At 46.7% G+C, this 21,972-nt stretch overlaps 2 protein-coding genes and 1 pseudogene across 2 annotated transcripts; all 3 read left to right on the top strand.

Moving 5' to 3' along the window:
- On the top strand, positions 1-3,124 carry Ap5b1 (adaptor related protein complex 5 subunit beta 1). Its single transcript, XM_004656465.2, has 3 exons — positions 1-30; positions 367-539; positions 630-3,124. The coding sequence occupies exons 2-3, from the start codon at positions 390-392 to the stop codon at positions 3,102-3,104; spliced, it is 2,625 nt and encodes an 874-aa protein (XP_004656522.2). The 5' UTR covers positions 1-30; positions 367-389; the 3' UTR covers positions 3,105-3,124.
- A 6,983-nt stretch (positions 3,125-10,107) lies between these two features.
- On the top strand, positions 10,108-11,685 carry LOC101598965 (annotated as a pseudogene).
- Positions 11,686-20,971: 9,286 nt separating this feature from the next.
- On the top strand, positions 20,972-21,947 carry Rnaseh2c (ribonuclease H2 subunit C). The gene is made up of 4 exons (XM_004656686.2): positions 20,972-21,183; positions 21,295-21,470; positions 21,545-21,664; positions 21,824-21,947. The coding sequence occupies exons 1-4, from the start codon at positions 21,012-21,014 to the stop codon at positions 21,848-21,850; spliced, it is 495 nt and encodes a 164-aa protein (XP_004656743.2). The 5' UTR covers positions 20,972-21,011; the 3' UTR covers positions 21,851-21,947.
- Positions 21,948-21,972: the final 25 nt, after the last annotated feature.

Here is a 21,972-nt window from a genome sequence, read left to right on the forward strand (position 1 = left end):
ACCGAGCGCCCGCGGCGGCTGACTCAGGCGGTGAGAGCAGCCGGCCCGTTACCACGGGCGCCAGGGGCCCGGGAGACGCCGTGGTTTCGGTGCCGGCCGTAGGCGGGCGGGCGGGCGGCCTGCCTAATGAGCTCTCGGCACGCACCTCCCAAGCGCCCCCGCCCTGATCGCTGGCGTCCCGTCCCGCAGGGGCCATGGCCGCCGCTCCCGGAATCAGCCCGGAAGCCTCTAGCTTCAGCAGAGGACCCAGACGCGGGGTTCCTGCAGTACGACCCTGGGGTGACAGCTGCCCCGGCACGGCTGGCAGAGCACCGGGGCGCCCTCTGGCGGCCGTGGGAAAGCATTGACGTTCCTTCTCCTCTGCAGAGAACTGCGTGACCTGCCTGGCCATGGGGCCCTTGAGCCGGGAAGCATGGGCCCAGCGCCTGGGTGCTTTCCGGATGAGCCCTTCTACATTCATGGCCGGCGCCGAGAGTGAAGATTTGGGTCGCGACCTGCTGAGTGACCTGAGGAATGAAAAGCTGAGCGAGCCAACCAAGGTAGGCCCTCTGAGCTGCCCCTGCCTCCTGCCATAGCCCACGTGGTCCACCCAGCCTACTGAATCATGAACCCTAAATCCCTCATCCCAGGTTTCCTTGCTGGCACTGAGCTTGGAGTACCCCGACAAATTGTGGCCTGATGCTCTTGCTGCGGAGGCTGCTGCCACCTTTCTGTTGGACACTCTCCTCCTTCTACCCCCAAGGCCCTCAGCTCTCCGACGACCCCTGCTGTTAGCAGCCACCACAACCCTGCTGGTCGGAGGTGCCCTGAGCCCCACTTCAGGAGCCTCCTGCCGGCTCCTACCCTTACTGCTTGGCTTGGCTTTAGGTCGTGATGTGGGCAGAGGCTTTGGACCCACCTCGGAACAGCGACTTCTACAGGCCACGGCGTGTGAGTGCCTTCGAGAGCTGGAAAGCTGCAAGCCCGGGCTCCTGAGAGGCTCTCTGGGGCTGCTACGGAGCCTCTCGGGGCAGGCGGGTCCCATCCAGCCACTCAGCATGCTTCTGGCACTCGTTCTGCGCAATACCTTGGTGGTACAGTCCAGGTCTGGAGCTGGCCTGCAGGATTTGCTTGTGGCTGGGGTCTTCTCCCCTGGGGGTGGCTCCTGGGACTGGACATTAGCTGAAGAGGCGGATGACCAGCTTCTGCCCCAGACACCCAGCTGGCCTGCAGCTGAGAAGGAGCCTGGTCTTGCAGGGCTGGAGCCCAGCCCTGAGGAAGCCAGGGAGCTGAGAGCTGCTGTGGCCCAGCTTTTGGATACTTCCTACCTGCTCACTACTGTGGCCCAAGCCCAACTTCTGTGGCTGCTGGGCTGGGCCCTGCGGGGTCTTCGGGGACAATCGCCTGTGATCTTTAAGCCCCAGCTGGCTCGGCTGCTCGGTACAGCGCAAGTGACCCTGCTGCACTCTGTTCTTGCTCTGAAGGCGGCCTTTGGTGAGGCCCTGTTCACCGCCCAGGATGAGGCTCTGCTGCTCCGCAGGCTCACCTTGGCTGCCCAGCACCCAGCCTTGCCCTCACCTACGCACCTCTTTTACCTGCACTGTCTCCTAAGCTTCCCCGAGAATTCACCACTGGGTTTGGAAGGGGAGGAGGCTGCCCCGCTGCTGCTGGGGCACCAGCTATGCCGCAGCCTCATGCCTGATCTCCTGAATGACCCGATGGCCTTCCTGGCCCGCCTGCATTTGCTGTGTCTGCTCTGTGCTGAGGATGAAGAACAGGAGAAAGGTCAGGTTCCAAGTCCACGGCAGTACCTGTTGGAGCTGCTGGCTGGCCTGCGGCAGAGGGCAGCCCTGGATGGTAGTCCTCAGGACTTGGCCACTCTGTGTTTCCAGGCCTCATACCTGGTGGCCAGCTGCCTGGCCATGCAACCCTCAGTTGTAAAGCCCTTGATTCATGGACTGTCCCAGCTGTACCGAGCTCGGCCTTTGCTGGCTCCCCGCTTTGTGGACCTCTTGGATCGGGTGGGCCCTGAGCTGGGGAGACCTCTCAAGGAGGTGCTGTGGCAGGAGGTGGTCACCAGACCAGGCAAGGGTGAAGCTCTTTGCTGTCACCTGCAAATTCTAGAAAAAGTGGCAGAGGGAGGTGCTCACAGGGCCACCCTCAACTTTCTGCAGGCTGCAGCCATCCACTGCACTGACTGGGGTCGACAGCAGGCCTTGCTTCGGGTCTGCCAGGCCCTGCTGCGGACAGGTGGGGGGGACGGCCTAGCAGACTTGCTTCAGGGACTGGCCAGGCAGCTAGAGGACCCTGATGGGCGGGATCATGCCCGTCTCTACTACAGTCTCTTGGTCCACCTGGCAGGGCCCAAGTTGAGAGTTGCCCTGGGCCCTTCACTTGCTACGCCTGCACTGGCCTCATCGCTGGTGGCTGAAAACCAGGGCTTTGTTGCAACACTGATGGTGCAGGAGACCCCGCCTCCCATCCGGTTAAGTGTGGAGCCCCACAGGGCCAAAGGCCCACTGCCCATGCTGCAGCTGCAGGTGGAGGTGCTGGACCCTGCCTACTCTTTGGAGCTGCGCTTCTGTGTGCAAGGACAACTCTATGCACCTTTGAAGGCCATCCACATACCCTGCCTGTGTCCAGGCCGACCTGCCCACCCTCTGTACCTGCCCTTACAGCCCCGACGTCCAGCCCCTGCTCAGCTGCATGTACAGGCCCTTTACACCACCCCCACTGGCCTCACCTGCCATGCCCACCTGCCACCCCTGACTGTCAACTTTGCTAACCTCTTTTTGCCTTTCCCACAGATCCCCAAGGGTTCTGAGAGGGACTTCTTTGAGAGGTTGTGGGACTCTTGCCTCCCAAAGGGTGTAGAAAGTTGTGTGTGGTGCCCCCTTGGGCCACAGGGCCTGGAGGCCTTGGTGTCCCACCACCTGGAGCCTTTTGTGGTGGTGGCTCAACCCCCAACCAGCTATCACATAGCTATCTGCCTGCCCCCTGACTCCATGCTGTTGCTGCGGCTAGAGGCAGCCCAGGTAGATGGAGTGCCAGTGGTCCTGAGGACCAATGATTGGGACTTGCTGCCTCTGGCAGGGGACTATATCCGTGGGCTTGCAGCCTGCTAAATAAAACCTACAAGACCAAATGGGGGCTGGAGAGATGGCTTAGTGGTTAAGCGCTTGCCTGTGAAGCCTAAGGACCCTGGTTCAAGGCTCGATTCCCCAGGACCCACGTTAGCCAGATGCACAAGGGGGTGCATGCATCTGGAGTTCATTTGCAGTGGCTAGAAGCCCTGGCGCTCTCTCTCTCTCTCTCTCTGTTGCTCTCAAATAAATAAATAAAAATAAACAACAAAAAAATTAAAAAAGAAACCTACAAGACTAAATGGGACAGGACTGTGGCTCTTGGGACTAGCCCAAGGGACTGCTAAGGGCATAAAATACTCCTGTAACTTCTGCCCCGGGGGTGGGGGGGGGGGGAGAAGCAATGTTCATCAACTTTCACTGGCTTTTTTTTTCAATTTTTGTTTAGATTTATTTGCAAGTGTGGGGGGGCAGGGTAATGAGCTTGCTGCATAGGAGCTCTAGATGCATGTGCTGCTTTGTACATCTGGCTTTATGTAGGTATTTGAGAATTGAACCCAGGCTGTCAGGCTTTGCATGCAAGCACCTTTAATCACTGAACGATCTCTTCAGCCCTGTCTTGTTTTCTTTTGTACCTAGACTAGGCATAGTCTATAGGCATACTGATGTGGGTCATAAGCCTCAAGAAAGTTCCAGGGACTGGAGAGATGGCTTAGCAGTTAAGGCACTTGCCCTTGAAGCCCAAGGACCCATGTTCAACTATCAGTACCCACATAAGCCAGATGCACAAGGTGGTGCTTGTGTCTGGAATTCGTTTGCAGTGGCAGGAGGCCCTGGTGTGGCCTTTCTTTCTCCCTCTCAAATAAATGAATATTTATATATATATATAAAGAGTTCCAGACTGGGGCTGGGGAGATGGCTTGGTGGATAAAGTGCTTGCTACACAAGAATGAGGAATTTAGATCTGCAGAATCCACACAAATGCTTCAGGGTGTGTGCCCTGCCTGTAATCCCAGCCTCTGGAAGTGGAGACGGGGAAACTGGCTAGCTAGAGTAGCCAAATCCATGAGCTCTAGTTTCAAGTAAGAGACTTCATGAATGGAGAGTGTAAGGGAAGACATCAACTTCTGGCTCCCACCTACATGCACATGCTCCTGCACATGTGTGCTTACATACGTGCATGTACCACACACACACACACACAAACACACACACAAGTTCCAGAGTAAATCCTAACATTGTAGACCTCCATAGTGAAAGAGGGTTCAAGTAAAAGGACTGAGACCACACATTTTTGGGAAACAGGGAGTTTATTAATAGCTGGGGTGGGGGGTGTAGGCTTTAGACAAAGGGAGAAAGGGGAAGGGACAAGGAGCTGGAGAACCAGTGATGATGCAAACTGCCAGCCCAGAAGTGACAGCATTGGTGGGTCAGCAGAGGAAGGGGAAGCTGGTTTGAGCTGACAGAGAAGTAAGAGAAGAGAGGGAGTGTGGCTCATAGCTGCATAGTTTGAAGGAAGAGGTTGGGGGAGGGAACCTGCTGCTAGCTGCACACGCTGGGATGTTTGTGGGTGGTGTAGCAGAGAGGGATGGCTTAGGAGTGGGGGGGGGGTTCAAGAAACTAGGGAAAAGTGCTTACCATAGTGCTCAACCAAGGGATAAAGAAATAGAGGAAGAGAAGGTGTGCATATATGAACAGAATAGGCTGATGTGAGGTTCCAGGAGCTACAGTCCTGTCCCATTTGGTCTTGTAGGTTTTATTTAGCAGGCTGCAAGCCCACGGATATAGTCCCCTGCCAAAGGCAGCAAATCCCAATCTTTGGTCCATAGGACTACTGGCACTCCATCTACCTGGGCTGTCTCTAGCCATAGCAACAGCATGGAGTCAGGGGGCAGGCAGATGGCTATGTGGTAGCTGGTTGGGGGCCGAGCCACCACCACAAAAGGCTCTAGGTGGTGGGACACATATATGTGGGCTCAAAATTTCATCAAACGATTAGACTTAAGATCACAGAGATCATCAAGCTCAATTGTAGTGGATACCTTCAATACCCCACTCTTATCAACTGACAGGTCATCCCAGCAAAAAAATAAACAAATATCTAGGTTGAATGAGTTCATACAACAAATGGACCTAACAGATATCTACATCCATCCAAATGCTGCATAATACACATTATTTTCAGCAGCATATGGAACATTCTCAAATAGACCATATATTAAGACACAAATACAGGAAAATTGAAAGAATTCCTTGCATTCCATATGATCACAATGGGATTAAATTACAAATCAGCAGCAAGAAAAGCTATACACCATGCACAAAATCATGGAAACTAAACAGTATACTACTAAATGATGGAATGAATAAATCAAGAAGGAAATAAAAAAATTCATACAATCAAATGATAATGAGAACACAGCATACCTTTGGGACAAAATGAAGGCAACAGCCCTAATAGGGAAATTTATAGCTTTAAATGCCTATATTAAAAAATTAGAAAGGTCACAAGTAAACAACTTAATGCTTCACCTTAAGGCCTTGGAAAAAGAAGAATAAGGAAAGCCAAAACTCAGTAGATGGGAAGAAAAAGATTAGGGCAGAAATTAATGAAATAGAAACAACAAAAGAAAGAATTAATGAAACAAAGAGTTGGTTCTTTGAAAGGATAAATAAGATTGAAAAACCCTTAACCCTTAGCAAATCTGACCAAAAGAAAGAGGGAAGAGACACAATAAAATTAGAGATGAAAAGGGCACCACTACAACAGATACCAAAGAAATTCAGATAATCATGAGGACATATTTTTTTTAATGTATTTTATTTATTTATTTAAGACAGAAAGAGGCAGAGAGAAAGAGAGAGAGAGAATGGGCACGCCAGGGCCTCCAGCCACTGCAAAGGAACTCTAGATGCATGTGCCCCCTTGTGCATCAGGCTAACATGGGTCCTGGAGAGTTGAACCGGGATCCTTTGGCTTTGCAGACAAACACCTTAACCTCTATGCCATCTCTCCAGCCCATGAGGACATATTTTAAGAACATATACTCCACTGCTTGAAAATCTGAAAGAAATGGATGATTTCCTTGATTTATATGACCTACCAAAATTAAATCAAGATGAGATAAACCATTTAAACAGACCTATAACAAGCATGGAGATCAAAACAGCTATAAAAAAATCTCCCAACTAAAGTTCAGGCACAGATGGCTTCATAAGTGAATTTTACCAGACCTTCACAGAAGAAATAACAACAGTGCTTCTTAAACTTTTCCATCAAATACAAAAGGAAGGAATTCTAACAAACAAGCTCCTTCTCTGAAGCCAGCAACACCCTGATACCAAAACCAAAGACAGAACAAAAAAAAATTACAGATAAATCTCTCTCATGAAAATTGATGTAAAAATTCTTTATAAAATACTGGCAAACAGGGCTGGAGAGATGGCCTAGTGGTTAAGGGGCTTGCCTGTGAAGCCTGAGGACCTAGATTCAATTTCCTAGTACCTACGTAAGTCAGATGCACAAGGTGGTTCATGACTTTGTTTGCAGTCACTGGAGGTCCTGGTAGGCCCATTCTCTCCCTCTCTCTCTCTCTCTCTCTCTCTCTCTCTCTCTCTCTCTCTCTCTAATAAATAAATAAAAAAATTTAAAATACTGACGGAATATAAGAACATATCAAAAAGATCAGCCAGGCGTGGTGGCACATGCCTTTAATCCCAGCATTTGGCAGGCTGAGACACACATAAAAAGGATACAAATTGGAAAGGAAGAGATCAAATTATCATTTACAGGTGATGTGATTCTATATACATAAAGGACCCTAAAGACTCTACCAGAAAACTGTTAGAGCTGATACTTTTAGCAGCATAGCAGAATACAAAATAAACACACAGAAATCAGTAGCCTTCCTATAAACTAACAACAAACATGCAGAGGATGAAATCAGGGAATCACTCCCATTCACAATGGCCACAAAATAATAATAATAATAAACCTTGTAATAAACCTAACCAAGGAAGTGAGGAACCTCTAAATGAAAACCTTAAAAAATATATGTTTTAATTTTATTTATTTACTTGAGAGAGAGAAAATGGGCATGCCAGGGCCTCCAGCCACTGCAAATGAACTCCAGATACATGAGTGTGGTAGTTTGAATAGATGGCCCCGATATATTTACTATTTTATTAGTTTGTAGTTTGCATCTGCAGCCAACTGGCTGGAGGTGGTGTCATTGGGTAGATCTTAGGGTCCAGCCCTAAGGTGTGGTGGTGGGTGTGGGATTTCAATCTAAAGATATGCAAAGTGTGCCCAGTTGGAATTCCTGAAGTGTGCTGTGCTGTGCGACTTTTCTCTGTGTGTGTTTGGTCCTGTGAAGTCAAGGCCAGCTTCTTCTGCCATTATGGAACTTCCCCTGGATCTGTAAACTTCAATAAATGTAAGCTTCCATAACTGTGCCTGGTCTGGAAGTTCATCTCAGCAAACCTGAAACTGTCTACTACAGTGAACCACCTTGTGCATTTGGCTTACAGGGTTCTGGGGAATTGAACCTGGGTCCTTTGGCTTTGCAGGCAAGAGCTTTAACCACTAAGCTATCTCTCTAGCCCTAAATGAAACTTTAAACACTCAAGAGAGAAATCGGAATGGAGAGATGGCTAAGTGGTTAAGGTGTTTGCCTGTGAAGCAAAAGTACCCAGGTTCGATTCCCCAGGACCCACATAGGCCAGATGCACAAGGTGGCACATGTGTCTGGAGTTCATTTGCAGTGGCTGAAGGCCCTGGTGTGCTCATTTTCTATCTACCTCTTTCTCTTTCTCTCAAATACATAAAATAAATAATTTAAAAAAGAAAATAGAAATAAAAAAAGAAAGAAATTGCAGAAGACACTAGGAAATGGAAAGACATACCATGTTCTTGGATTGGAAGAATCAATATTGTGAAACTGTCAATCTTACCGAAAGCAATCTACACATTTAATGCAATCCACATCAAAATTTCAATGGCATTCTTCATGGAAATTTAAAAAAAAAAATCCTAAAATTCATTTGGAAGAAAAAAAGAAAAGCTGGAATAAGCCAGGTATGGTGGCTCACACCTTTAATCCCAGCACTTGGGAGGCAGAGGTAGGAGGATCACCATGAGTTTGAGGCATGAGACTACATAGTCAATTCTAGGACAGCCTGTGCTAGAGTGAGACCCTATCTTGGGGGGTGGGGAGGTGGGAAGACAATATAAATACTGGCAAGAATGCAGAAAAAGAGGAACCTTTCTACACTATTGGTGGAAATGTAAACTGGTACAGCCATTGTAGAAATCAGTGTGGAGGTTCCTGAGACAGCTAAAAATAGATTTATCATATGACCCAGCTATACCACTCCTAGGGATCTATCCTAAGGACTCGTCTCTCTATTTTAGAGATACTTGCACATCTATGTTTATTGTCACTCTATTCACAATACCTGGATGTCCCTTGACTGATGAGTGGATAATGAAGATGTGGTACATTTATACAATGGAATTGTTCTGTTCAGCAGCAAAGAAAAATGAAATTATGAATTTTTCAGGGAAATGGATGGATCTGGAAAGGGTTATACTAAATGAGGTAACACAGGCTTAGAAAGCCAAACATCGCATGTTCTCTCTCATATGTAGGTCCTAGCTACAAATGTTCAGACTTGTGTATGAGTTGGGGTAAAAATCAGTAGCAAAGGCCAGTAAGTTAGAAGGGAGGGAGGACAGGGGAGGACTTAAGGGGATTGTATTGAATATATGTAAATAGATGAACAGATTACTTGGGGTGGAATGGCTTAAGTGAGGTCAGAGGAAGAGACTGAATAAAGGAAGTGTGGTGGGCAGGTTAATCAAAATAATAAAACAAAACAAAACAGGTGTGGTGGCACATGCCTTTAATGCCAGCACTCGGGAGGCAGAGGTAGGAGGACCACTGTTAGTTCAAGAGGTCACCCTGAGACTGCATAATGAATTCCAGGTCAGCCTGGACTAGAGGGAGACCCTACCTTGAAACAGGAAAAAAAAAAAGAATAATAATAATAAATATAAATAAAATAAAAACCACCCAAAAGTTTCTTATAGGAGGAAAGAGTTTATTTCAGACTTACAAATTCCAGGAGAATAGCATTAATGGCAGAAGAAGCTGGGTCATGTCCATAGATGAGACAGAGAAAGAGAGAGACATTGGAGAATGGGTATGCCAGGGATCCTCTTGCTACTGCATATGAACTCAAATGAACATACCACTTTGTGCATCTGGCTTTACATGGGTACTGGGGATTCGGACATGGGCCATCAGATTTTGCAAGCAAGCACCTTTAATGGCTGAGTCATTTCCCCTGCCCACAAGCTCAACAATAATAATAACTTTTTTGTTTTTATTTTTTCAAGGTAGGGTCTCACTCTAGCCCAGGCTGACCTGAAATTCTTTATGTAATCTTAGGGAATTCTCTATGTATTCTTACGGTGTTCTCAAACTCACAGAAATCCTACCTCTGCCTCTAGAGTGCTGGGATTAAAGGTTGTGCCACCATGCCTGGCTCCTTATAAGCCTTTGCCAAACCGGGAAGGTGTTAGTTCTAAGAAACAGAAACTTGTCTAGCTGTTTTCAATATCTATAAAACACAATGTCAGGTCCTTAAACAGTCTCTGGCCAGACTGAAAAGTAGGTCTTAGAAAAGCCACCACTGGAGCTGTTGAATTCCTGCCTGCAGTCCAGCCCCTCTCAGTTATACTGATTAAGAGCAAGACAACTTTTTCTGATAGGTAGTTACCTAGGGACTGACCCACAGAAACATGGATGCTAAGCCCTGGCAAGACTAGAACCCACATCTTATTCAGTCTCATCCAAGATGGCTATAAGCAGCAATTTCCTAATCCCTCCTCAGAAACACCTTCCTGTTTCTTCCTCAATTTTTGTGGTTTAGCACTCCCTCCCCACCTTCGGGTGGGTCCTTCCTAAGTCGTGTTCTTCCTGGGCCCACCAATCAATCAGGTGATGATTGACGAGGCTCATTCTAGTTGCATGCCTGATTCATGTGGATGGACTTGAACCATGTCAGGGTGAGCCCCTTCCTCCAGAGACTGCTATTCTCTGTGTGAGGGAAATTCTTCCCTGGTTTTTTCCTCTCCCTTCCCAGCATTGCTGGCAGGTGTGTGTGGGGGGCGGGGGGCGTTCTCTTTCTTGCTTTTTTCGTTTTCTGTTCTTTTCTTTCCTTTTTTTTTTTTTTTTTTGAGGCAAGCCCAACAGAGTACTGGTGGCAAGGAAATTCAGACATGCAGTTATTTTCATACAGATGCAAAACGTGATGTTAATCCTTAGTCTTAGAATAAGATAATTGGCCCATGTAAGGACTGACCATCGTGTATGCCCATCTTTCTATCCATCCATGTACCCATCCACTTTGTCCATTCACTATTACGGTGCTAGACACCAGATGACTTTCAACTTCCCTCACCAAAGCAGGCCTAAGTGTTCTGTCCCACAATTTAGACCAACAGTAAGTACCAGGTTGTGACCTGATTCTGACCAACAGGCTATAAGGCAGGTTTCCACAGTGCTTCTCTGGGTTTGATCATTTCTAGGATCGTTACAGAACTCAAGGAAACAAATTAGAATTCTGGTTTCCAGATCCTCTCCTCTCAAAAACAGCCTGTTTCAAAAGCTGGGTGTGGTGGCACACGCCTTTAATCCCAGCACTCAGGAGACAGAAGTAAGGAGATCGCCAAGAGTTTGAGGTCACCCTGAGACTGCCAGGTCAGCTTGGGCTAGTGTGAGACTCTACTTCAAAAACAAAACAAAACAAAACACAAAGTCTATTTCTCTGTGCTGTTTCACTTCTGGGTTTTTTTTTTTTTAACTTATTTATTTATTTTTTTATTTTTCGAGGTAGTGTCTTGCTGTAGCCCAGGCTGACCTGGAATTCACTATGTAGTCTCAAGGTGGCCTTGAACACACGGCGATCCTCCTACCTCTGCCTCCCGAGTGCTGGGATTAAAGATGTGCACCACCACGTCCGGCTCACTTCTGTTTTTGAATAAACTTTGCTCTGCTTTATCTTAAAAAAAAATATTGAGGGTGAGGTGGCGAGGCCAGCAACTACAGCCCTGACAGAGGCTGATCTTAATCCAAAGGCCTATCTGCTCGTAGATGCCACCTTGCCAAGAAACTATTGGACCTTTGCTGAGACTACATAGTGAATTCCAGGCCAGCCTGAACTAGAATGAGACCCTACCTCAGAAAACTGAAAAAAAAAAAAAAAAAAGAAGAAGAAAAGAAAAGAAAGAAAAAAAATACTGAACCTTGTTTAGCAACCGTGTAACTACAAACAGCTTTGGAAAGGAGCCAATGAGGCCACCAGAACACTGACCGGACATCTGCGAGTTCATCATGATGGCAGTGGATGTTGAGCCCTTGGAGATCATCCTGCACCTCCCATTGCTGTGTGAAGACGAGAATGTCCCCTGTGTGTTTGTGCATCCCAAGCAGGCCCTGGGCCCAGCCTGTGGGGTCTCAAGGTCTGTCACTGCCTGTCTGTCACCATCAAAGAAGGCTCTCAGCTCATGCAGTGGATCCAGTCCATTCAGCAGTCTATTGAAAGGCTCTTGGTCTAAGCCTGTGACCCTGGCCATCCCCTGACACCCTACCCCTTGTTTATCATATTGTCAGTGTTAGCATATAGTATTTTCAGCAGCTCCCTTATAAACTATATATGTATAAAATGTATAAAAATATTGTACTACAAAAAAAAGATATTGAGCTTGAGAGGTGGTTTAGCAGTTAAGACACTTGTCTGCAAAGCCAAAGAACCAAGGTTCAATTCCCCAGGGCCCATGTAGGCCAGATGCACAAGGTGGCACATGCATCTAGGGTTTATTTGTAGCGGCTTGAGGCCCTGCCACACACATTCTCTCTTTCTCTTGCCCTCTCTCTCTCTCTTCCTCATATCAAATAAATAAATAAAAATAAGATATTGAGGGCTGGAGAGATGGCTTAGCGGTTAAGCGCTTGCCTGTGAAGCCTAAGGACCCCGGTTCGAGGCTCGGTTCCCCAGGTCCCACGTTAGCCAGATGCACAAGGGGACGCACGCGTCTGGAGTTCGTTTGCAGAGGCTGGAAGCCCTGGCGCGCCCATTCTCTCTCTCCCTCTATCTGTCTTTCTCTCTGTGTCTGTCACTCTCAAATAAATAAATAAATTAATTAAAAAATTAAAAAAAAATAAGATATTGAAAAAAAGCCAGTGTGTTGGGCTTGCCTCCAAAAATAAATAAATAAATAAAAAGGATATTTTATCACCAGTCATAGTGGTTCTTGCCCGTAATCCCAACACTGCAGAGCTGGAAGCAGGACGATCACCTGGCAGAGCTACCTAGTGAGACTCTATCTCAAACAACAGAGGGTATGGATGAACAGACACATGGGCAAAGCATATGCGAGGTGGTACAGAGGGTAGCATCTCTGCCCTCTGTGGGGCATGCCGCCATCCAGATGTTGAGCTCTCTCTGATCAGCCAATGTGGTGGTGCACTCCTTTAGTCCGACCATTTAGGAGGCAGAGGTAGAAGGATCAGAGGATCGCCATGAGCATACATATTAGTGGTAAAATAGTCAAGTCTCCACATAAAGGTACAGAGTGGTAAAACAACTTTAAACAACATGAACATTGTCTGGTGTAATTGCCCATTCCACAGAGTTCATGAACATCAGAAAACCAAAAGACAAAGGGCAGGCCTAGGCGGCCGGATGCCAATGCTGACGTGCAGGTGAAGAGGGGCCCCGTTCCTTTCCAGCCCTACCGAGGTGGCAACTGCGGGGGTGGGGGGGTGGATGGGCTATTTTTTAATTTATTTGACAGAGAAGGAGGGAGAATGGGCGCGCCAGGACCTCTAGCCACTGCAAACCAACTCCAGACGTGTGCGCACCCTTGTGCATTTGGCTAACGTGGGTCCTGGAGAATTGAATCTGTGTCCTTTGGCTTTGCAGGCAAATGCCTTAACCGCTAAGCCATCCTTCAGCCCCATTTATAGCCTTTTTAAGAAGCATTGATCAGTTTGCTAACAGTGCTACATCAGACTGTGAAGTGTATTTACGTGGGCAAAAAGTATAGCAATATTCCTTGGGGGATTTTTTGTTTGTTTGTTTGGTTGGTTTTTCGAGGTAGGGTCCTACTTGAGCTCAGGGTGACCCGGAATTCACTATGTAATCTCAAGGTGGCCTCGAATTTTGCAATCCTACCTGTGCCTCCGGAATACTGGGATTAAAGGCGTGCGCCACCGGCTTCTCGGGGGATTTTTGTAGGAAGAAAATGTGGTCCTAGTAGGAGAAATAGATTTGGGAAAGGAGAATGACACGCCCCTCCAGCAAGTGTTTATTGAAGGAATCCTAGAAGAACAAAGGGTGAACAGCAGACCAAACTAAGCAGAGAAGCTGAAAGTTTGACCCTTAAATACAGGGGTCTTGGGTTGGAGAAATGGCTTAGTCGTTAAGGCGCTTGCCTGCAAATCCAAAAGACCCAGGTTCAATTCCCCAGGACCCACGTAAGCCAGATGCACAAGGGGCACATGCCTCTGGAGTTCCTTTGAAGTGGCTGGAGGTCCTGGTGCACCCATTCTCTCTCTCTCTCTCTCTCTCTCTCTCTCTCTCCCTGCCTATCCTCTCTCTCTCAAGAAACGAGAAAAAAAAAAAAAAAAAGATCAGGGTCTCTCTATTCCTCGAGCAGATAGTCTAAATGCATACTGAGTCCTTTGCTCAAATGCTCTTGTCTTGGAGAGGACTGTCACTGAATGGAAGTGACATCCTTTTCACCTCATACATTTGGCCAGACTGAAGTTGAGAACGTTTTTTTTTTTTTTTTTAGTTCTTGCACATAATCATGGTATTTTTTTTTCTTTTTAACAAAATCATTATAGATTTTGGTTTTATTCCTGTTTTTGAAATAGTCTCTCTATGTAACCCTATCTGGCTTGGAACTCAACTCAGTAGACGAGGCTGGACTTCTTGCTATGATCCTGCCTCTGCCTCCCAAGCACTGGGATTACTGGTGTGTGTTACCACACCAATTTCCTACTTTGAAGAAACAGTGGCATGAACTCCTTCCACACATACATCACTGCAGAGCCAGTGGTTTTCTTACATTGCTTTAGACTTTATAGGGGACATTTCCTAATTTATTTGTAAGTAAAAGATGAATCTCAAAACAAAAATGACAACAAACAACACAAAGAGTTTATGAAGCCATGGTGGTACACTCCTTTTTTTTTTTTTTTTTTTTCGAGATAGGGTCTCACTCTAGCCCAGGCTGACCTGGAATTCACTCTGTAGTCTCAGGCTGGCCTTGAACTCACTGAGATCAGCCTACCTCTGCCTCCCGAGTGCTGGGATTAAAGGTGTGTGCCACCACGCCTGGCTGATGGTACACTCCTTTAATCCTTATCACTCAGGAGACAGAGGTAGGCTGATCTCAGTGAGTTCGAGGCCAGCCTCAGACTACAGAGTGAATTCCAGGTCAGCCTGGGCTAGAGTGAAACCTTACTTCAAAAAAAAAAAAAAAAAAAAAAAGCTGGGAAAATGGCTTAGCAGTTAAGGCATTTGCCTGCAAAGCCTAAGGACCCCTGTTTAATTTCCCAGGTACAACGTAAGCTATGGGGGGCACATGTGTCTGGAGTTGGTTTGCAGTAGAGGTCCTGCTGTGCCCATTCTCTCTATCTGACGATCCTCTCTTTCCCTCCCTCTCTCTCTCAAATAAATAATAATTTTTTTTAAAAAGTTCATGAAATAAATTACCTTGCTCTATATTGGGAGAATTAAGCAGTGAATAGTATACCACACTTACCATAGGTATAGATATAGCTATAGATTTTCTATAGCTACATATTACTATGTAGTAATTTTCAGATTTATGTTGTACTTTAAGTTATTTTATGTCAAGTAGAAAACAAAAAATTCAAAAAGGAAATTATCTCCTAGGCTTTAAAAGCATCAACAAGCCCGGCATGGTGGTGTACACATTTAATTCTTTAATCCCAGCACTTGGGAGGCAGAGGTTGGAGGATCGACATGAGTTCAAAGCCACCCTGAGACTATGTAGTGAATCCTAGGTCAGCCTGAGCTAGAGTAAAACTCTACCCTGAAAAACTAAAAACTAAAATAAAAAAAAAAAAGAAAAGAAAAAGAAAAAGGGAAGAAAAGCAGCTGGGACAACTCAGGAGAGACGGTGTGGGGAGCGTCATCAGACCCCACTTGAGATCTCAGCACCCCCTGTGTCACCTATATGTAAGGATGGATGAGGTCTCTTGGCCTCATAGGGAGGTGGAGTATATAGAGAGTAAAAGATTGAGGGACAATGAGCTTCATTGAAGTGGCTTCTTTGGGGTCTCCATGCTCTGTAAGTAAGCCCTGTCTCAGTGACTGAGGGAGGAGCATTTGTGGAGGTAATCTCGATATAGTGAGCCCCACTGAAGTGCTGCTCTGGGGTTCCATACTCCTGGACAGAGACAAAGAGCTCCTTGAAGCGGCTGTTACAGGGAAGTTGTCATTCAGGGTAGGATGAGACTTCTCCATGGTGCGCCCACTCTGGAGTGCTGATGCTCTGTAAGTAAGCCTTCATCCTGAGGCAAAGGGAGGATCATCCAAGGAGTAATCTTGATTCTGAGAGTCCCATCAAAGCTGTTGCTTTGGGGGCCCCACATTCCTGTAAAGAACCCCTTTCTTGGCTCTGAAAGTAACCCTAGTAAATGCATTGGTTCACCAAACTGGTATCGATACAATGGTACTTTGGTCTGCCATCTGAGCCCTATTTAGGGTGAAAGTGTGTTCACATTTCCCCAGGGAAGAAGTTTTTTTTGTGACAAGCTACAGAAGAAATGCAGCATGATGTCAATATGTTTAGAAAAGAAATTTAACAAAATCCAACATTCATTCATTGTAAAAAAAAAAAAAAAAATCAGGCTGGAGAGATGGCTTAGCAGTTAAGCGCTTGCCTGTGAAGCCTAAGAATCCTGGTTTGAGGCTTGATTCCTCAGGACCCACGTAGGCCAGATGCACAAGGGGGCACACGCGTCAGAAGTTCATTTGCAGTGGCTGGAAGCCCTGGCACACCCATTCTCTCTCTCTCTCTCTGTCTGTAGCTGTCAAATAAATAAATAAAATAAAATAATTAAAAAAAAATCAAGGTTAGCCAGGTGTGATGGCGTACACCTTTAACCCCAGCACTCAGGAGGCTGAGGTAGGAGGATCACTGTGAGTTCAAGGCCACCCTGAGACTCCATAGTGAATTCCAGGTCAGCCTGGGTTAGAGTAAAACCCTATCTTGAAAAACAAAACAAAACAACAACAACAACAACAAAAATTCAGGGCTGGAGAGATGGCTTAGTGGTTATGGCACTTGCCTGCAAAGCCAAAGGACCCAGGTTCAATTCCCCAGGACCCATGTAAGCAAGATGCATAAGGTGAAATATGTGTCTGGAATTCATTTGCAGTGCCTAGAGGCCCTAGCATGCCCATTCTCTCTCTCTCTCTGTCTCTTTCTCTCTCTCAAATAAACAAATATATAAAAATAAAAAAATCATGGGGAGGGGATATGATGGATAATGGAGTGTCAAAGGGAAAAGTGGGCGGAGGGAGAGTATTACCATGGGATATTTTTTATAGTCATGGAGGTTGTTAATAAAAATTTGAAAAAAAAATAAAAAAAATTAGAGCTGGAGAGATTGCTCAGTGGTCAAAGTGCTTGCCTGCAGATGATACTGAAAACCTACAACAGGGGTAGTCATGAGCCCTAGGAGTATAACGTCATCTGCTATCTGGTTAAAAGTATATACTATGCTCATGAAACTGCCTAGTAAGCACTTCTCTTAATGTTCATACCCATATATTAATGCTACTCTCACTTTTGTTTAGAGAACCCTCTCTTTCAGATGTCAGTGACCTTGGGATGACTCAGAAGGCATCATGGTGCTGAGAAGAAGTGACAGAGGATTAATATCTATAAGTATATATACTTACTGTTAATAAAACAATGATTCCACAGTGAATTATAAGCATTAAAAAAAAAAAAAGAAGTGACAGAGGAGTGCTCAGCACTGAAATATCTCAATCACACCTTCTGAAAGACCCCCAGGGGGAGACCTTCACTCAAGTCTCGAGATAGCACGCACCCAAAGACACACGGGAGACCAAACTTGCTGCAAAAGCATGAGGCTTTATTCGGGAAACCAGAGCTCTGGGGTCGACACGTATCTCATGCAGGAGACAGAGGAGTCGACCCTGAGCCCTATTGGGTGCTTCTTTTTATAGGGTTTTTAGCAAGGAAGGGAAAGGGGAGGGGGTTTCACAAGGGTATTTGCCAACCTTGAACAGTTATGTCTACATATCTTATTTGTGCATAACCAGAGTCCTTGGTCAGGCTGTCTTGGGAAACTATTTTATTATTTTGGTTTTTCTCAAATCTGTATTTTTGTTTTTCCCCTTCCCGGGACATAAAGTTTAGGTTGACCCGACCAACCCTTATCTTGGGCCATTCGCAGCCTATCTTTTAGCCTATTTTTGATTTACTTTTGAATATACAGTTCAGGCTGTCCCCTACCTGTAGCAACCAGCTGTTTCTTCACTAAGTTTACTTGAAAATTTTCTTTCCTGCCTTTCACTTCCAAGGCTCAGGGTCCCTTGCGGAAGAGGAGGCAGAAAGAATGTAAGAGCCAGGGCTGGAGAGATGGCTTAGCGGTTAAGTGCTTGCCTGTGAAGCCTAAGTTCAAGGCTCGATTCCCCAGGTACGTTAGCCAGATGCACAAGGGGGTGCATGCATCGTTTGCAGTGGTTGGCGGCCCTGGCACGCCCTCTCTCTCTCTCTCTCTCTCTCTCTTTCTCTGCCTCTTTCTGTCTGTCACTCTCAAATAAATAAAATAAACAAAAAAATTTACAAAAAAAGAATGTAAGAGCCAAAGGAAGGGTAGGACTCCTTACAATGTGCTCCTTCAGACACAAAATGGCCTGGATATCCATGACCTCATAGTTCCTGATACTACCTACACAAGACCATCATAGTAGGAAGAAAAGATCATGACATCAAAATAAAAGAGAGACTGATTGAAGGGGGGGAGGTATGATGGAGTGGAGTTTCAAAGGGTAAAGTGGGGGGAGGGAGGAAATTACCATGAGATATTGTTTACAATTATGGAAGTTCTCAATAAAAAGTACTTAAATAAAAAATAAAATTAAAAAAAAGATAAAAAAAAGTGCTTGCCTGCAGAGCCTAATGACCCAGGTTTGATTCCCCAGTACTCACATAAAGCCAGATGCACAAAGTGGCACATGCATCTGGAATTTGCTTGCTTGCTCCCTCTCATAACTAAATATTCCAAAAAAAGAACATCTGGCTGGGTGTGGTGATGCAAGCCTTTAATATTAGCACTCCAGAGGCAGAGGTAGGAGGATCACTGTGAGCAAGGCCATCCTGAGACTACATAATGAATTCCAGGTCAGCCTGGGCTAGAGGAAGACACTACCTCAAAAAAAAAAAAAAAAAAAATCGGGCTGGAGAGATGGCTTAGCAGTTAAGCGCTTGCCTGTGAAGCCTAAGGACCCCGGTTTGAGGCTTGATTCCCCAGGACCCACGTTAGCCAGATGCACAAGGGGGCGCACGCGTCTGGAGTTCGTTTGCAGTGGCTGGAGGCCCTGGCATGCCCATTCTCTCTCTCTCTTCTCTCTTTCGCCTCTTTCTCTCTGTGTGTGTTGCTCTCAAGTAAATAAATAAAAATAATTTAAAAAAAATCAATTTTTAAGCCCTCTAAATATTTGTTGTTTATGCCTATTAATGCTGCTCTCACCCTCACCTGTGGTTAGATAAGTTTCCTTTTCTTTTCCTTTTTTAAAATTTTATTTTTATTTATTAATAGAGAGAGGGAGGGAGAGGGAGAGAATGGGCGCGCCAGGGCCTCTAGCCACTGCAAATGAACTCCAGTTGTGTGCATCCTCTAATGCATCTGACTTACATAGGTCCTGGGGAGTTGAACCTGGGTCCTTTGGCTTTGCAGGCAAGCACTGTAACTGCTAAGCCATCTCTCCAGCTCCCTTCTTTTTCTTTGTTTGGTTTTTCGAGGTAGGGTCTTGCTGTAGCCCAGGCTGACCTGGAATTCACTATGTAGTCTCAGGCTGGCCTTGAACTCAGTGATCTGCCTACCTCTATCTCCTGGAGTGCTGGGATTAAAGGTGTGCGCCACCACACCTGGTGAGGTTTCTTTTTGCAGCTGACGGCTACTGAAAAGACTTAAAACCCATCAAAGTGCTGGGAATAAGTGTTGAGTGCTCAGGGCTAAATGAGACATCTATATCATCACCTCCGAGCCTCATGGAACACTGCACAAGAGTGGACATAAAGAATGTAAGAGGAAGGGAGGAGGGTACTTAATAGGTTGATATTGTATATATGTAAGTACAATGATTGAGTTGGGGAGGTAATATGATGGAGAATGGAATTTCAAAGGGGAAAGTGTGGGGGGGGGAGGGAGGGAATTACCATGGGATATATTTTTATAATCATGGAAAATGTTAATAAAAATTAAAAAAAAATAAAAATAATAAACACAAAAATAAAAATACATGAGACTTAAAAAAAAAAAAAAAGAATGTAAGAGCCAGAAAGATGATGGGAAGGAGTGCTTTGGACGCCTGTTTTTCAGACATAATTTGCCCTTGTATTCATGACCTCACAGTAGCTGTCTTTGCCTGCACAATATTAGGCCAATCAATATTTCATCATGGCCATCCAGTTTAATTCCATAGCTAAGACTTGAAAGCAGAAGAACTAGTTGGAAAGAAGGGATTGAATAGAAAGGAGATGAGGGGGAGGTAGGACAAGTGAAAGTACAATTTAAAAATACAACTACCAGGGCTGGAGAGATGGCTAAGTGGTTAAGAACTTGCCTGTGAAGCCTAAGGACCCCAGTTCGAGGCTCGGTTCTCCAGGACCCATGTAAGCCAGATGTACAAGGTGGCGCATGTGTCTGGAGTTGCAGTGGCTGGAGCCCTGCTGTGCTCATTCTCTCTGTCTCTCTCTCTCTGTCTCTTTGTCTGTCGCTCTCAAATAAATAAATAAATAAAAATAACAAAAAAAATTTTTTTACAACTACCAGCAGCTGCAAAGATGGCTTAGTGGTTAAGGTGCTTGCCTGTAAAGTCTAAGGACTCAGGTTTGATTCTCCAGTACCTAAGTAAGCCAGATGATGCACAAAGTAGTGCATGCGCCTGGTGTTCGTTTGCAGTGGCTAGAGGCCCTGGTGCACCCATTCTCTTTCTCTGTCTCAAGTAAATAAAAATTTAATTAAAAAATATGACTGCTAGGCGGGGCATGGTGGTGCCTTTAATCTCAGCACTTGGGAGGCAGAGGTAGGACAATCGCTGTGAATTCGAGGCCGGCCCGAGACTACATAGTGAATTTCAGGTCAGCCTGGGCTGAGACCCTACCTCAAAAAAAAAAAGAAAAAAAATTATGACTGCCACATGATCTAGCTATATTGCTCGTGGGTATACACCAGAAGGAATGAATCTAAATCAGCCTGTCGTAGACATGCTGCGTATTCAGCCTGTCGTAGACAAGCTGTGTATTTACGTTTATTTTGGCACTATTCATAGTAGTCAAATTATGCATGAAATCAGTTTAGGGATGCATCAACAGATAGAGAGTAAATTGTGATATATTACGCCAGCATTAAGGAGGCTGAAGTAGAGTATTGCCATGAGTTTGAGAGGCTCGCCTGGAATACAATGAGAAACCTTGTCTCAAAATAAAAAAAAAAAAAAAATGAAAAGGCCTTGACTGCAAGGAGGCGTGGCTTGCACCGGGCTTCCGGGAAAAGACTACGCTTCCCACAAGGCTCCGCGCCGACTTGTCCCGCCTCCCGATAGGCTCCGCGCTTTCTGCCCGCCAGCTTTGGCGTGAGCGGGAGGATGGAGAGCGGCGGAGAGGAGCCGCTCGAGAAGCAGCGCGTTCACCTGCGCCCAGCCTCGCTGCGGGACGCCGCCCCCGCCACGCTGCATCTCCTGCCCTGCGAGGTCCTGGTGAGCAGGCCCGCCCCCGTGGAGCGCTTCTTCACGCCCGCCATTCGCCAGGGTGGCGACGGTGAGCCTCCCAGACCGCAGCTCCCGGCAGTCCCCGCGGAAGCTGCGAGGTGGGCCCCGCGGGGTTGGGGCGCCCGGCCCTGCCTGATGCCTCTGCACGTTCCTCCTGCAGGACTCCAGGTGTCGTTTCGGGGCCGCAGTCTACGGGGCGAGGAGGTGGCCGTGCCGCCCGGCCTCGCGGGATACGTGATGGTCACGGAGAAAGGAGAAGGGCTGATGGGGAAGCAGAACTCCTCGGGGCGTTCGGAGAACGTCGAAGAGGAGCAGGAGTCTCTAGAACGGGACTTCGTGAGCAGAGGGACAGGGCTGCCGGGTAGGGGTGGTAGTGGCCGTCCTGATCCTGAGCCAGGCCCCTTTCACAGGATCGCTTTATCAGAGCCACCGGCAGTTTCAGCCGCTTCACCCTGTGGGGCCTGGAGTCCATCCCTGGCCCGGATGCCAAAGTGCATGGGGCTCTGGCTTGGCCCAGCCTTGCTGCAGCGGTAAGTAAATACAGGACCCTCCCCAACCCCGCTAGCCTCCTCCCTTAGTCTTATCCCTAGAGATTTGGGGGGCTTTAGGGTGGGGCAAGGCTCGGGAGGACCAGACTGGGAAGCTGCGGTGTCTTTTAAGTCTCACAGTAGAGGTGACCCCTGTTGCAGATTCACAAGCAAGTGCCTGAGGACTGAGAACCAAAGCATGGAAATAAAAGCCATAGATCATGCCACACCAGCCCACTAACAACAAGGTCACTTTGGAGCCCCAATAAACGAAGTCTTCACAGCACCTGTGAGTCTGTGGGCACTTTGGT

Source organism: Jaculus jaculus, chromosome 1 (genome assembly GCF_020740685.1).
Source record: "Jaculus jaculus isolate mJacJac1 chromosome 1, mJacJac1.mat.Y.cur, whole genome shotgun sequence".
Lineage (NCBI taxonomy): Eukaryota > Metazoa > Chordata > Mammalia > Rodentia > Dipodidae > Jaculus > Jaculus jaculus.